Genomic DNA, 15,250 nt, shown 5'->3' on the forward strand with positions numbered 1-15,250 from the left:
AGGCCCACTCTCAATCACTCTGTGGGCATGGAGCATACACAGCCTAGTGCACATGTGATGCTCAAATCTCACAGGTTCTATGAGTGCAGGTTCTGTTATAGCTACCAACCTCTGTAAAATCTCTATTGAACATTTTTGAACTGAGACATGCCAGGGGCTTACAACTTGGTCAAATGTGGGTGGATTTTCTTAGGCACAACAAAGGGAACCTCCTTGATAATAGCGAAACCCATCTGCCAAATTTAAGTCCTTCCTTTATAGCATAAAGTTCCTACAGCTCCTTGATAAAGCAGCTGTAAAAATGTAAAGACAGATCTTTTCCTAACCACATTTTCTGAATTGAAGTATTTAAAATAACTTGCAAGAATAGTTCAGGACACGGCTTAAATTGAATTATAAGCAAGTTACCAAAAGCATTTTTTCCTCTCTCCCTCTCTAATACTCTGCATCTAGAGCACAGGCATACATAATACATACCACAAGGTGACAAAATTACCTTGGTCTGTTCAGTCTCAAAATCTTAAACATGTTTTATGGGTTCACCCAAGAAGCCTTAACTGTCTATTAGTGTAGACTTTCTGCATTTAATTTCCAAGATGATTTTTATAAAAAAAGCAGCGTCTCCTGTCAATATGACACCTGCCAATATCATCAGAAAAGGACAGGTTTCTAAAATTATAAAGCACCAGTCAGCTTAATTGCAGGCTGAAAAAAAATACCAATACACAAGTCTGATAACTTCTTAAGGGAGTATAAGAGCGTTTTATCACAGCAGGGCCAGCTTTCCAGTCCCCTTTTTACCTTCTGGGCTATCTAAGCCAGGAAGTTAGATTTCTAGATCCGTAGCTCAGATGACTTTATTCAGGACCTAAGAGAGTATGAACTGGGGGGGAGACGAGATATAAGAGACAGGATGGGACACATACAATTTAAGCTAGAGAGCAAGTCAGGCTGTGGGAGTCAGCTAGTTGGCATCTATTGTCTTTCGGTCATTTTTCAGAAACGTACATTTCCCAAGCTGCATGTGTGTACATACACACACACCCACATGATGATGATGACCTGATCACTTACTGTTTTAATATTTTATCTTTTTTTAAATTATTTTTATTGTAAGCTACCCTGAGCCTTTCTTGGGGAGGGGGTGGGATGGGGCAGAGTGGCATGCAGTACCAAACAAGTACTTTGTATGAAAAGGAACTAAAATAAAGTGGGAAATGCTGGATTAGCTCTTAAACTCTTCTTAAATTTTCCTTTAAAAAAAAGATCCCCAAACTTTAAACAGATCCTGCCATATGAAAAGGTCAAGTCAGATTTCAGTAAGATAGAAATGTGAAAAAAATGGGATAATAAAGCATTTCCAAATAGACAGTATACTAGCAACAAGTTAAAAAAACTGAAGACACACTGATACAAAACAGTTTATATAAAAAAAATTGCATTACATACTGCAGATCAGGCAACTTTACAGTGCTTTCATATAGGCTTCAAATCAAGAAAGATTTTTTAAAGGGAAAAAATGTTTTTCGCTCCACATGAAACATTCTGGCTTCTACTTCCCATCCCAACCTATTGTACCCTGGCCAGCAGGGACTGGAAACAGAAAAGAGACACTAGTCTCAATACTGGATGTGTTTTTATAGTGCTCAAGGGACTCCTTCAAGCAAGCTGGATCTGTAAGACATTAGAGCCAGTCACTCTCAGACAGAAGAATGACCACAATGTAAAGTGTCAAAGCATGGAACTAAGGCGGGGGACAGGAAAAGAATTCTCTAGGCTGAAGGCAGCAAAGGAACTCCCTAGCTCTCCACGAAAAAGCCATCTTATAAAAAGCATGAGGTGAAATAATTATTTAAATTCAACTCAAGTATTACTTAACAGCATTTCATGACAAAGATTAAAGTAAGATTTTGCTAATATTAAGAATCAATAATATTTTTCTTGCTTTGTTTCTCCTCCATGAAATGGAAATAAATTACATCTGGCAAGTAATGAAACCTGTTTTTTGTGGAGAAAACTAAAAAAGAGCGCTAACCCTCCACTGGCATAAATTAGTATAGCTCTACTGAAGTCAATGATCAAAGCCAACTTTTTAAAGCTTTGTTACTTGACCAATATGCAAAGTTGTTTGAGGATGTAGCGCGAGACAGAGGACCGCACCAATCCAAAAAGAAACAAAACAAAGATATAAAAGAAAGTAACAAGACATATTTTTATGATTACTACCTAATTTCCCATAGGAAGCCTGCAATATATGCATTTTGGTGAACCATTAAAAAACCCACTATAGACATTCACCATCAACTTAAAATATCTGTAATATTTTAAAATGTAGTAACACTTGGGAGTGAAATAGGATAGAAGCAACTTTCCATTATAGTTTCTGCTTCCAGAATGCCCAGTAAAGTTGCAAAAACATCTCACTAGCATTAATAAAAGTGTTTAAAACAAAAAAGGAAAAAAAAAAAAAAATCTCATATTGCATGTCTGTAAAACCAAAACAAAAAAACCAAAACAACTTAGCTGGAATATTTGGGCAAGATGGCTCAACAGCCACTTAATAAATGCTGTATAAAAGAAAGTATCAATCTAAAGTTGGGGAAACTAGTTCTACCTACACTAGTTACTCCTTACTCTGAAAACTTAATGTGCAGTTTGCATCTAAAATACACAAAACATGATTGTCAAAACAGTATTTTAACGTGTGAGATGAACACAAAGGCACATACAGATTGTCAATAGTTATATCACATTTCTTTGAAAACAGAATAATTTCTGCCCTGTAAACAACTTGGTTCTCGCACTTTTAAAGTGAGGTTAGTGCAGACTCAATTATTGCTACATTCACAGTTTAAGAGAATATCAGATTATATATGGAGGTACACTTCCCCCCCACCAAAAAAAAAAAGAAACTTCATTTCTGTCTCTCACTTGAGCATTACAGACAATGGAATTATGCAAACTCAAACTACTGACTATAACAGTCAGTAACACTCATATATTCATCAGAACCGGAATAAGAATTAGCTGAGATTGAGCTTCAAAAGAATCAGAAATGTCTTCAATGCAGGATGGCATTCCTATTCTTTATCCAGCAAACAAGTTCTTCATTTCATAAACGCTGGTAAACATTTACCTGCACACATTAGGAACAGTTGACTCAAGCCATATTATATATATGGCTCTTGCACTGAGTAACCTCCCTACGTTATACGTGCAATCCACCGTTATTGTTCTAATTCAGTTTTGTGAGTTCATAGTGAAAATCAACTTCCCTTTGATCTTCTGATACCAACATCTCCTATGCTTTTGGTTAACTGTTTTATGAATACTTTGTATATTCTTCCACAATAGGTATGCATTGTCCTCTGCAGTTCCAGTTCTAGAGGCTGTAACAGGGAATGAACCAGGTCCTTTCCAAACGAATACTAGGGAAAGAATTAGAAAGGATAGGAAGGTCAGGTAGTAGAAACGTGATTCCTTTTTTAAAATATCGTAAGAGTGATGAAAGTGTCTTTATTGTTATTTTGGAATATCCATCTTTACAACACAAATCCGAGTAAATAAAACCATGGTCATTAAATAATTCATGCCTTTAAACTCTTTGGACACTTTGTTTCGAATGTAATATATAATAAAAATCTCTCAAATGCTGAGAGTACATTTTCACTAATGAAACACTTCTGCTGACTGTGGTTTAACAAAGCAACATGTAACATTTTTTGCTTAGACAAAATGAAAAACTAACATACACAGTCAGGCAAACAAATTAAGAACAAGCTCTAAAAATCTAAAATAGTCCAAGGGTTATTCCCTTGGTCATATTCCCACTGTTTTTGAGATCTGGCCTGAAAAATATGTAATTATTCCAATATAAATATAGTTTTAAAAAAAAATTACAATTCTTTTGGAGCTGCACTGAAATAACATTGAAAAGAGTAATCTGTAGTTCTGCTAAAGACAACAACGTCATTACATTGAATGATGGTCAACCATATACAGTATTTAATGCGGACCTGAAAAATACAGCGCTACAGCTTTTGTTTTATAAAGATATACGCAAATTATATGCAAAACCAACATTTCAATGTAGAATAATCTTGCTAATCTTATAATCATTGGTTCAGTGTTGTTTTATACACTTTGTAGCATATTCATAAACCAAATGGGATCATAAATAAAAGGAAAGAAATTTCTTTTTTTCTTTTGACAATGCTCAAAGGAAACAAAGAAATCGCATTTTTATGGGAACACATTTGCTTTCTGTGCAGTGTATTCTCAGACCCCCAAAAGTACTTTTCTTCATTTTTATAACCATACGACAACCTGTAATAAAGTACCATTAAAATATACTATTGATTTTTGAAGGTTATATACACGAGTCTTCCACATTAAAATGCACATCAGTGCTAAATTTTACAACTCTTCAGTGAGTATACTGATGTAGTAATAAATAGTTTATTAGAAGTCTTATTTGCAAAATAAAATGAATCCAACGCACTTGGCAAACAAAAAAAACCTTAAAGCGATAACCATGTATTTTACACCTATTTTGCAGGACAGATTATAACAACATGATACAACATGACTGTTTCCCAACATGAAAATACACCTTATAATCAAAATCTAAATATACTGTACCATCTTTGGGGCAGAGAACATCTCTTCTGGTTTGCATAGTGCCTCACAAAGATGGAAATACAGTCTCTATGTAATGCAATAGCCTTATACAAATATTATATAGTTTCCTACACATTTTCATTTAACTATTATAAGAGAGTGAACATATGGTCTTGAAATACATGTAAAGTGAGATTCCTTACCTACAAAAACACTTCAACACACTAAAATGTTAGTTTTGAAACAGAACTAACAAGTTGCCCTGACATTATAGCAAAAGACTGAAAATTGAGCTGCACTGTAGATAGTTTGAAAGTGTTAATTATTTACAGCTAAGATGTTTATGTAATGCCAGAAAAATGAATTAATATCAGGTTAAATTTAAACAAATCCTATTAAATATATCCTACTTCAAAATGAATATATTGAAAATAATTCTATACATGTGGATGTATGAATTACATAGTTACTTACATTTTTTATTGCTTCATATATAGCTCTAAAAGTTGGTTGTTTATCATCATGGTAAACCCCTCTGTTTCCATGTAAGATAAATATTCCTTCTTCTTCAGCTTCCTTACAATTGCTTCCATAAATGCAGTGGTCAGGTCGATAATTCCATTGGCAAGGGAAGACAAAAAGGCTTTCTATTCAAAAAACACATAATACATAGTTAACAATGAAACACTTAGGATAACACAAATATTTATCATGTTAAGATAACATCTTGTTGACAGCATATTTGTTTTTATTTTTTAATAAATTGTTAGAATTAAACAACATTTAAATAACTGATATTTAGTTAACAAGCAAGTGTCAAAAGTATTACGAAAAGCATTTTTAAAACAAAACAAAATGCTATTTGGAACTTATTCACTTAAAATTTTCTACTGAAATGGTAATTTTAATGAATTTAGAAAAAATGTATCTTACAATTGTAGCATGAATACTTAAAGTAAAAGATTTACCTGGATTATGAAAAAATATAATATTCAATAGATCCTGATCACCCCAAGTTATGTTGAGCTTGTACTTCTTGAGCAATGGCATAAGAATTTCTTCCCACTGTAACCGTGCTGTTGTCATATCGTTCTATTTAAAACAACAAAGGTAAGAAAAAATAGACCTCTATCTAAAAAGATAAGTTAAAGAAAGAATTCAAAAGAAAGACATCAAAGAAAAGTCATCTGTTATTCAAAACTGAAAAGGTAAATGCAGTTTTCTTTTAAATAACCTCTCGCATCCAAGTTCAATGACTTTTAAACTGCACCTTCTCTTCTGAAAACATCTTTAATTAGGTTAAACAAGACTGCAAGTTATCATCTCCCACACAATTGCCAAAATATTTCACTTGGTTCACAAAATCTAACACATTTTACAAAACTGAGACAGAACCAACAAGCAGAAATCTAATCCACAGCCATTGTTGCAGATCAATAGAAATAAGACATCTAAACCTATTCTAGTCGAAAATTCTGCATGAAGTTGGACAAGAAATTTTAAATTAGATTTTAATTTTAACAGTCTCTACCCCAAATTTCAATTACTTCTTAAGTATAACGCTACACCAGATTCGGAACCATCATGAACACTTGAAAAAAAACAGCAATGAAAGTTAAGGCACATAACAATATCCTTAACAATCTGGCTGGGTCATTGTGGGGTACAAGAGCCTTAACCCTAAGGATGTCAGCTCTTGCCATCTTGTGCTCTGTGGCAGAGTACTGCACTCCTGTCTGGAACTGGTCACCATGCACCAAACTTGATGTGCAGCTACATTCAATGATGTACATCATCTTGGGAACTCTTCGACCAACCATGGCTTCCAGTCCTGAGCAACATTGCTCCCCCTTATATTAAATTTAAGTAATTATTAGTTATAGTGTCAACTAACCAGGAAAAAAACACAACACAGTATTTTTACTTATAGATTAAAATGAACACTTCAAATTAGTTATTTTGACAAAGCTACAGAGGATAGGAACAGCTTTTAAAAAAAGCCAAAACAACTGTAGAAGCTTCAATTCTTCTATAGTTATGTTTGACCTGAGTTCTACACTTGAGGCAGGGATTCAAACACTTGGTTATGTAGGAGTATTAAGAAAATACAGTATTTTCCCAAAATTGCACTTTATGCAACATAACTAAATATGAAGCTCTGCTGATGGTACATGTGTGATCTCATTTAAATCAGAAGAGGAAGACCACAAATAAGGTCTTCAATTTGTGTCTTATTTGGGGACTTACAAATACCAGGATTTAGTCATTTGACTTGGTGTTCTATAATACAATTTGTTTTTCTTATGGATAAATTACTTTGCTTTAATACTGTGAATTTGACTGAAATAATGTAATTTAAAAAAAAATTCAAAATCCAACTGCATGGAAAAAGGAAATTATCTTAGCCCTTGAACTGAATACAGGTTGCCCTGGATAAAAATAAACCACAAATATACAAGCTACTACAGCTTAGATTTATTCAAATCAGTTTTAAATTAAGCTAGCTTGAGTACAGGTATTTCTCGGTTACATCGCAATGTAGACACATTTACAATACAATCCTAGAAGTAATAAAAGAGAAAAGTGGAGAAGTGAATTGAGTAGAGATAATCCTCAACTCAGGATGAAGCCTCTTTCCATTCTACACATTAAATCAGTGTAGAAGTAGAAAAACTACTGTAAATTGAAGGTTAAATCCTTAATTCAATAGTTCTCAATCTTTGCAGACTCAAGGCACCCCTTGTTATACTCAACATATCCCTCAGAAAATGTCAGCTCTTAGCTTCCACATTATTTTTTTGACTACAGAAAATATAGACTAATTCTTCTATTGCAAGGAACTTGGAAATACTACAACAGCTTAGAATGGGTTTGACGATACGGATTTCCTATTTGAAATCTCTCAGTTTATCTTGTGAATTATATGTACAAACCTAATAGTGCTAATATTGTACAGCATTTCAAGGCACCTATAAAAGGGTCTCAGGGCACTCTGGTTGAGAATCAATGCCTTAATTGTACACTGAGAACTGAGTTTACATGGGAAGGAAGGTATGGCTGAATTCCTAGCAGTTTTGTAGAGGCAGAAGGTAGGGTACAGTGGCATCTTTGAGATTAAGTGATTCAGAGAGGCAGCCCATCCCAACAACCCCCTTTGCTAGCTGCTAGCCTATAAAAGGTCATGACTCTGAAACAATTTGACTCTGAAATATGACCCTGCCCTCCCTTCTGCCTGACTTGAGTGCAACTTGACTAACCACCTCTGCAGCAGTTAAGTAGAAGCAAAGTTCAGCACAAGAAAGTGAATATCATATGCATTTAAATCTAACTTCCCCCCTCCCCCTCCCATTTAACATGAGGGAAAAAACACCTCATCTTGGATTTCACTAAACGGTGGTAGGGGCATAAGCCTGTAAGCTGCCTTGACAACTGATGTCATTTTTTCCAAACGGACACTGTTAGATGCAAACAAAATGAGCACAGCAGCAATAAAGACGACCATTGTAGGCAAAACAAGATGTAGATAGCTGTAGAGCATTAAAAACCAAGATAAAATAGAAAAGCAAAACAAGACCAAGGATGGCTCAGTAAGTGGGAAGTTAAAAAGAAACAGGCAGATGGTGACAGACTGATGAGGAAATAACTGCTGTAAAAGGTAAGTGATGAGAATCTATAGCATGACCATATATGGAATATACAGAAGAGGGCTGTAAAAGGGTATAAAAACCTATAGGAAAAAAAACTTAAGTTTGAGGAGCTGTCATCAAGCAAGACGAGACCACACCAGTCAAAACTGAATCCAGTGCCGTGACAACATTGAGGCAGCTAAGTCATTGTGCATTGTTTGGACGGTCTGCGTAAAAATCCCTTTGCAAACTGTTGGGGGTTTTGTTTGAGTAGTGTGATCACTGAAGTGCTCAAAAAATTAGGATTAGAGATTGGAATAGATCTCATGGATTAATTTGTTCCATTCACACCATCCCTTAATCAAAAAGAGTGCAACAGATTTGGTATCCCTAATTGGGCTTGAGTGGACAGAGATTAGAATTTCCAGATTTACTGAACCTGCCTGGACTCCAAGGGCTGCAACCTTGACTAGCAGGGAGAGGGGACCATACAGGATCACAGGCAAGTAGGAAGTATCTGAGTTAGGGATCTTCACCCTTCCAAAACTAACACCACGGCAACAGAAGTAGAAGAGTTTGACAAATGGGTGCCAGAGCCTACCATGCCCTGGTTTTGGGACAAGGGGACATTTGAGAACAAGAACAGTGCTCTACAGCAGGGGTTTTCAACCTCATTTAATAAGTGTACCCCCAGTGGCCCCCTTTTTAGTAAGTGTACCCCTGGGGTACAGGGGGTGGCGAGCAGCCGGATGCCGAGTGGGGAGGAAGTGGCAAGCAGCTGGGTGTGACGAGCGGCAGCAGCACAGCGTCTGTGCGGCCCTGCTCCTGTGAGGCAGCAGTGCAGGGTGGCAGCACTCCATCCCTCCCCACCCCCATGTACCCTCTGGGACCTTTCAAAGTACCCCCAGGAGTACACATACCCCGGTTGACAACCACTGCTCTAGAAGATTTTTTTTCTTGATGGCCTCTGGAAAAAATCCACTGAGAAAAAAAGACTAAGAAGCAAGCAGCATTATAGGGTCTGCTCATAGTAGCTGAAGAAATGACTGGGGAGTTGGCACAGCAAAAGGTAGAAGTGCAGAGTTAGCAGGATAAATACTGTCAGTATTTATTACAGCGATAAATAGAGAATGTTAAGGCACAGACGGCAGTGTTGCAAGGAATCAGAGAATCATAGAAAATTAGAGTAGGAAGGGACCCTCAGGAGACCATCTAGTCCAACCCCCTGCTGAAAGCAGTACCCATCCCCAACTACTTCATTAAAGCCAGGACTTTGTCAAGTTGGGCCTTAAAAACCTCCAGTTACAGAGATTCCACCACCTTTCTAGGTAATCTGTTACAGTGCTGCACCACCCACCCCTGAGAGTGTTTCCTAATATCCAGCTTAAACTTCCCTTGCTGCAACTTGAGACCATTGCTTCTTGTTCTGTCATCTGCCACCACTGAGAAGAGTCTAGATCCATCCTTTTTAGAACTACCCTTCAAGTAATTGAAGGCTGCTATTAAATCCCTTCTCAGTTCTCTTCTGCAGACTAAATAAACCCAGTTCCCTCACCCTCTCCTTGTAAGTCATGCGTTCCAGCCACTATTTTTGTTGCTGTCTGCTGGACTCTCTAACTTGTCCACATCCTTTCTGTATTGGGGGGCCCAAAACTGGATGCAGTACTCCAGATGTGGCCTCACCAGTGCAGAACAGAGTGAAATAATTACTTCCCTCAATCTGCTGGCAACACTAATGCAGCCCAGTATGCTGTTAGCCTTCTTGGTTATATGGTCACACTGCTGACTCATATCCATTTTACTGTCCACTATAACCCCCAGACCCTTTTTTGCAGAGCTGCTGCTTAGCCAGTCAGTCCCCAGGTTGTAGCAATGCATGGGATTCTTCCGTCACAAGCGCACTTGTCCTTGTTGAACCTCATAAGAATTCTTTTGGCCCAATACTCTAATTTTTCTAGGTCTCTTGGAATCCTAGCCATATCCTTCAGTGTATCTATTACACCCCACCTGTCTGTGTCATCCACAAACTTGTTGAGGGTGCAATCCATCCCATCTTCCAGATCATAAATGAAGATATTGAACAAAACCAGGCCTAGGACTAATCCCTGGGGTACTCCAGTTGATACTGGCTGCCAGCTAGACATTGAACAACTAATTACTACCCATTGCTGATTACTACTGAAATCAGACAATCTAGCTTTCTATCTACCATACAGTCCATTCATCCAACCCATATTTTCTCAGCTTGCTTGCAAAAATGTTCTGGAAGACTGTATCGAAAAGCCTTGCTAAAGTCAAGGTATATCTCATCCCCTTTCTTTGACTGGCTTTGAAGGATGACTAACGTAACTGAAACTGAGCATGGACTGCAGAAGGTATTGCATATGATAAAGAGAAAAGAAGAGGAAAAGGAAATGTAGCAAAAGGTGGCTCAGGATGCCCAAGCTAAAATGCGGGCAGTCATTAACCTGCATAGGCAGGCATACCCTCTGATTATAGTGCTTATAAGCAAAAATTAATGGAGTAAGAACAGAAGCTGGGCATCTTGAGAGGAACTGTGGCAACCATCCAGGGTGGAAGTGAAGGGGAAGATGATAGTGCCCCTGATTTGTATCATTATGATTATGAGATTGATAGATGGGACCTGGTATCTAGAAGACCCCCTCTACATGTCCCATTAGGGGAAGAGCTGAGAAATATGCATGAACGAGCCCCTATAAGGGTGTGTGGGGCCCGGGGAATATCAGCCTGTGCAGGGCAGTGAGTAGCTAGACTGAGGAGCTGGCGGCACGCAGCAGGGCGTGTGCAACACTGTCCACAGGGCCCCCCAAAGCGTGGGGCCTACCATCTGCCCCACTTGCCCAGAGATGGCCCTGCCTATAACTAGGAGTGCATTAATAAAAATATTTTGGGCTGATACCAATGAATTATTAACCACCCATATCAGCCAGTACTGATCCGATTGTCGATATGCAGCCCAGCAGCTTAGAGAAGCCAGCATGGGGGGGTGGGTGCAGATAGAGGCCCCCACAGTGAGGGAGAGAGTGGGGCTGGGGCAAGGGCAGGCACTGCCCAGTCATGGCAGGACAGGAGATGGAATTATGGGTAGCTCATCTGGGAGGCATAGGGAGGGTGGCTCCCGCCACTGTGTGCACCCCAAGGGAGGTATGAGGGGCATGTACGAGGGTAGGCTGCCCACTGGCAGCTCAGGGTTGGGGTCTGCAATGGCCTCTTCCCAGAGGGGGTCAGCACTAGGAGCGGGGGCTACGGGGTTGGCTACTGCCACCCCAAATTCACTGTAGCCCCCACTCCCAGTGCTGTTGCCACCCACCTTGAGTGCAGCCCTGGTCCAGCCCCAGTGCTAGAAAGAGGCTGGCTCAGCCCCTGACCCCAAGAGGGCAGACTGCCCTCACCCCATGCACAAATCCGGGGGGGCACATGCCCCCCCCCATGCCTCCTGGGCATACATACAGTGGGGGAAGCCACCCTCATCTCCCAGATGAGCCACCCGTGGTTCCCTCCCACACCCCATCCTGGCTAGGCAGCACTTTCCCCTGCCCCAGCCCCACTCCCTCACCATGGGGCCTCAATGTACTCCCCCCACACCCCTTCATTCTCCTACAGCCATTCCCCCTCCCCGCAAAGACTTAACCGGCTAGTCACTGCTCTCCATACTGCTGGGTTGCACTCCTGGCCCCATGTTGCAGCTGTGTGCATGCACAGAGAAAGCATTTATCGGTGACATTATCAACCACATTGGCCAAAAAATGCTGATTGCTGATAATGTCAATTTTACTTTCATCAGTAGACCGATGCATCGGTGTACCTGTATCTATGGCCCTGATAATCCTTAAATAAACTACTCATCTGGGGGCACGAAGGGACTGCCAGATATAACCAGTTCAGACAAGAGTGCCCTTTACATCCAACCAACTGAAAGTGGCTGGTAAACACTAGGGTCCTCTCAAGAAGAAGACAGTCATCACCCATGGTGGGTTAATGATAGTTAACCCACTACATGGCAAAAGCAATATACAGTGGGGGATTCAGTAGATCTGTCAGGAGCGTAAGGCTCCAAAAAATTTTGCAACTGTCCCTCCCAATTTGAAATGTAGAGCAGGTGGTAGTACTGGAACTCTTTTTCCTCATAAACCAGTACTATCAATGGCTCCCTAGGGAAAGGCAGCAGTGGATGGAGAGACCAGACATACGTAGAGCAAAAGAAACTGTACTACGTTGCTGCAGGCCTGCCTACTGGGAACAGACAGCAACCTGATTTGCATTATGGCAAGTTCCAGAGGCCATTCAGTGCAAGGTTGCTCAGCAGGAAAAGACAAAAAAATAGTTCACAGAATCATAGAAAACAGTTGATGAAAATGGTAATAGTGAATGGCTGATCCCTTAAGAGTGGAAGTGTAGCACAGACTGCTGCAGTATGAGAAAAAGGAAGATATAGACAGGTTACTGGCTACTAAACTGGTCCAGAAGTTGGCAAGATACAAAGAAAGGGTGAACAAGGAGAAACAAGAAGGAGGGTAGTGTTCCCCCAAAGGTCACTATTGGAGCAGCCTGGTATCTTCAGTGTACCCCATTTTAGATTCAGCACTGATCATTTATGATCACTGGGGACAGCCCATGGTAACAGTGAAATTTGATCCATGGGGAGAGAAGACACTGAAACAGCAAATGTTAATTGATACAGGTGCTTCATTTTCCATTGCAAGAAATGAAAAGAAGTCTTTCTAAAATTGGGAGCAGGCAGAAGAAAAATTAAAAGGGTTTGATGGTAAAAGTTGAACTTTGTTTTCAGTGGAAAAGCAGTTTATAGTGCAATCAGAATCAGGCAGGTTGAAATTTGAAATGACCCCACTAGGGGGCACTGAAATTTTGGGAATGAACACCCTGCAACAATTGAATACCATTGTAGATTTGGCCAACGGAAAATTGTTGACAGTTCCTTGATGAGACTTTATTAGAAGAAACATTTTTTGTGGAGGTTAGGACCCAGATATTCAAATGCAATAAAAATTCACTGGTACACTGCCTTAACAACAGGAGAGTAACAGCCCGCCTAGACTGGGATGGGGAAACTGGGGAAATAGCTAAACAGATGTCAGGCAGTTTGGGCCACAAACAAGCCAGAATGTGGGAAAATTTATACTGCTACTGGGGAGGTGGTTCAGGCCCCTGAGGTACTAATTCAAAAGCCTGACCCACCTCCCCAATGGCAGTATAAGTTCCACCACAAAACAGAAGCTAGCATCCAACCATCAATGCCCTAAAGAACAGGGAATAGTAGTGGAAATACAAAGCACCAACAGCAATCCCATTTGATCAGTCTGGAAAGCGGGTAGCAAAACCTGGAAGCTGACTTTAGATGACTGAGTCCTCAATAAGGTAACCCAGTGGTGGTGAAATACCCAGAGGCAATGGCCATGATATTGGTTAGGGCTCTGCAGTTGTATGTATTACAGCTGTTTAATGCCTTTTTTTTGTCATCCTGCTGCATCCAGATGCCTCGTACAAATTTGTATTCACCTTTAAGGGGCATTACTACATCAGCAAGTGAGTATCCCCAGGGTCTCACAATGTCTCTTCCATTTGTCATACCATGTTGTAAAAATATAGGATCTACTAGGCTGAGGAGACCCAGAGCAAGTGATTTCATGTGTGTTCAAAACCCCTGGACTCACTACACAATTGTTAATTCATAATCTCACACTGCATACTGATATTATGCTTATCAAATTAGAAATTAATATAAATGTATTTGAACAACTAATGGAACACACCGAGTTAACTCAATTAACAAAACAGAATGAGCAAAATAAAAAAATTCTAATATCGATTCAACATAACAGTGAGGTTACTGAAGTTTTAGGAAAAATTAAATAAGCAGGGACACACCATTGGTGGCAATCATTACTCAGTTCCTCTATCCACCATGGGAGTATTTAATATGATGCTACACCCTATTGTTTTTATTTCAATTGTTCAAGCTTTTATTAGCATGACAGCAGTAGTTGTAGCTGTAAGGCATATATATATATGCGCAAGAACTGCCAGGGTGCCTCAGCATCAAATACTCACAGATATCTTGTGGTAAGATCCCTGTGACCACCAGGCAAGGCTGGGGTAAGCACTGAGACATGCCAAACATCTGTCCACAGGTGGATGCACCCCATTTGGCATTGAGAAGAATGGAGCCTCACTTTATACCTGGACTGTTGACAATTTAGGACAATGGCATCTTAAATGGAACCAGTATCAGAAAGGGGATTGTAGGCCTGTAAGCTGCCTCAACATAGCTTATGCCATTTTTTTTTAATGGACACCATTAGCTGCAAGTGAAATGAGCAGAGGCAATGTAAGCAACTGTTGTAGGCAAAACAAAATATAGGTAGCTGTAAAATGTAGAAAAACTAAATAAAATAGAAAAGCAAAACATAGTCAAGGATGGCTCAGTAGGTGAGAAGTAAATTAAAAAGAAACAGGCTGAGGGTGACAGATTGATGAGGAAATAACTACTGTAAAAGGTAACTGGTGAGGATCTATAGCAGGAGTGGACAAAATATGGTCCGTGGGCCAGATCTGGCCTGCCAACTGATTGGATCTGTCCAGCAGGGGGGCACCTGCCAACTGACTGGGTTCAGCTCACTCCACAAGAGGCTGAGCCCTGCCAGGGGCAGCCAGTAGAGTGCTCCTGTCTGTGCCTGCCAGCCTGGCCCAGCCCGGCCTGGCCCTCCCCAGTGCTCGCTGCTTCCAGTAGGGCTGCTTCTGTTGTGGCTGCAGCTCAGCTCCCCTCACCACCAGCATTGTCTCCTCCTGCTGTGCTGCTTCAGGCCAGGAGGAAACTTCAGTCCAGAGGTTCTTGCCCCAGCACGCAGGGCTCAGGCTCCCAGCTGCCTTCCACCTGCTCTGCCCAATGACAGGTGGCTGCTCATCGCACTCACCTGCTCAGTGCCCCTTGTCCCCCCCTCTCCCCACCTTCCTCCCCTCCCATA

The 15,250-nt window shown here is 40.2% G+C and overlaps 1 protein-coding gene across 1 annotated transcript in view; it reads right to left on the minus strand.

Moving 5' to 3' along the window:
* Positions 1–1,408: 1,408 nt before the first annotated feature.
* GXYLT1 (glucoside xylosyltransferase 1) overlaps positions 1,409–15,250 on the minus strand; it is a 63,380-nt gene continuing 49,538 nt past the window's right edge. The window contains exons 7-9 of the mRNA XM_019515770.1: positions 5,589–5,712; positions 5,095–5,267; positions 1,409–3,428 (exon numbers count right to left, since the gene is read on the minus strand). Coding sequence (XP_019371315.1) covers positions 3,267–3,428; positions 5,095–5,267; positions 5,589–5,712 — 459 coding nt within the window. The 3' untranslated portion in view covers positions 1,409–3,266. The remainder of the gene's footprint in view (positions 3,429–5,094; positions 5,268–5,588; positions 5,713–15,250) is intronic.

The sequence above is a fragment of the Gavialis gangeticus genome, unplaced genomic scaffold (genome assembly GCF_001723915.1).
Source record: "Gavialis gangeticus isolate Ggan-Ray unplaced genomic scaffold, GavGan_comp1, whole genome shotgun sequence".
Classification (NCBI taxonomy): domain Eukaryota; kingdom Metazoa; phylum Chordata; order Crocodylia; family Gavialidae; genus Gavialis; species Gavialis gangeticus.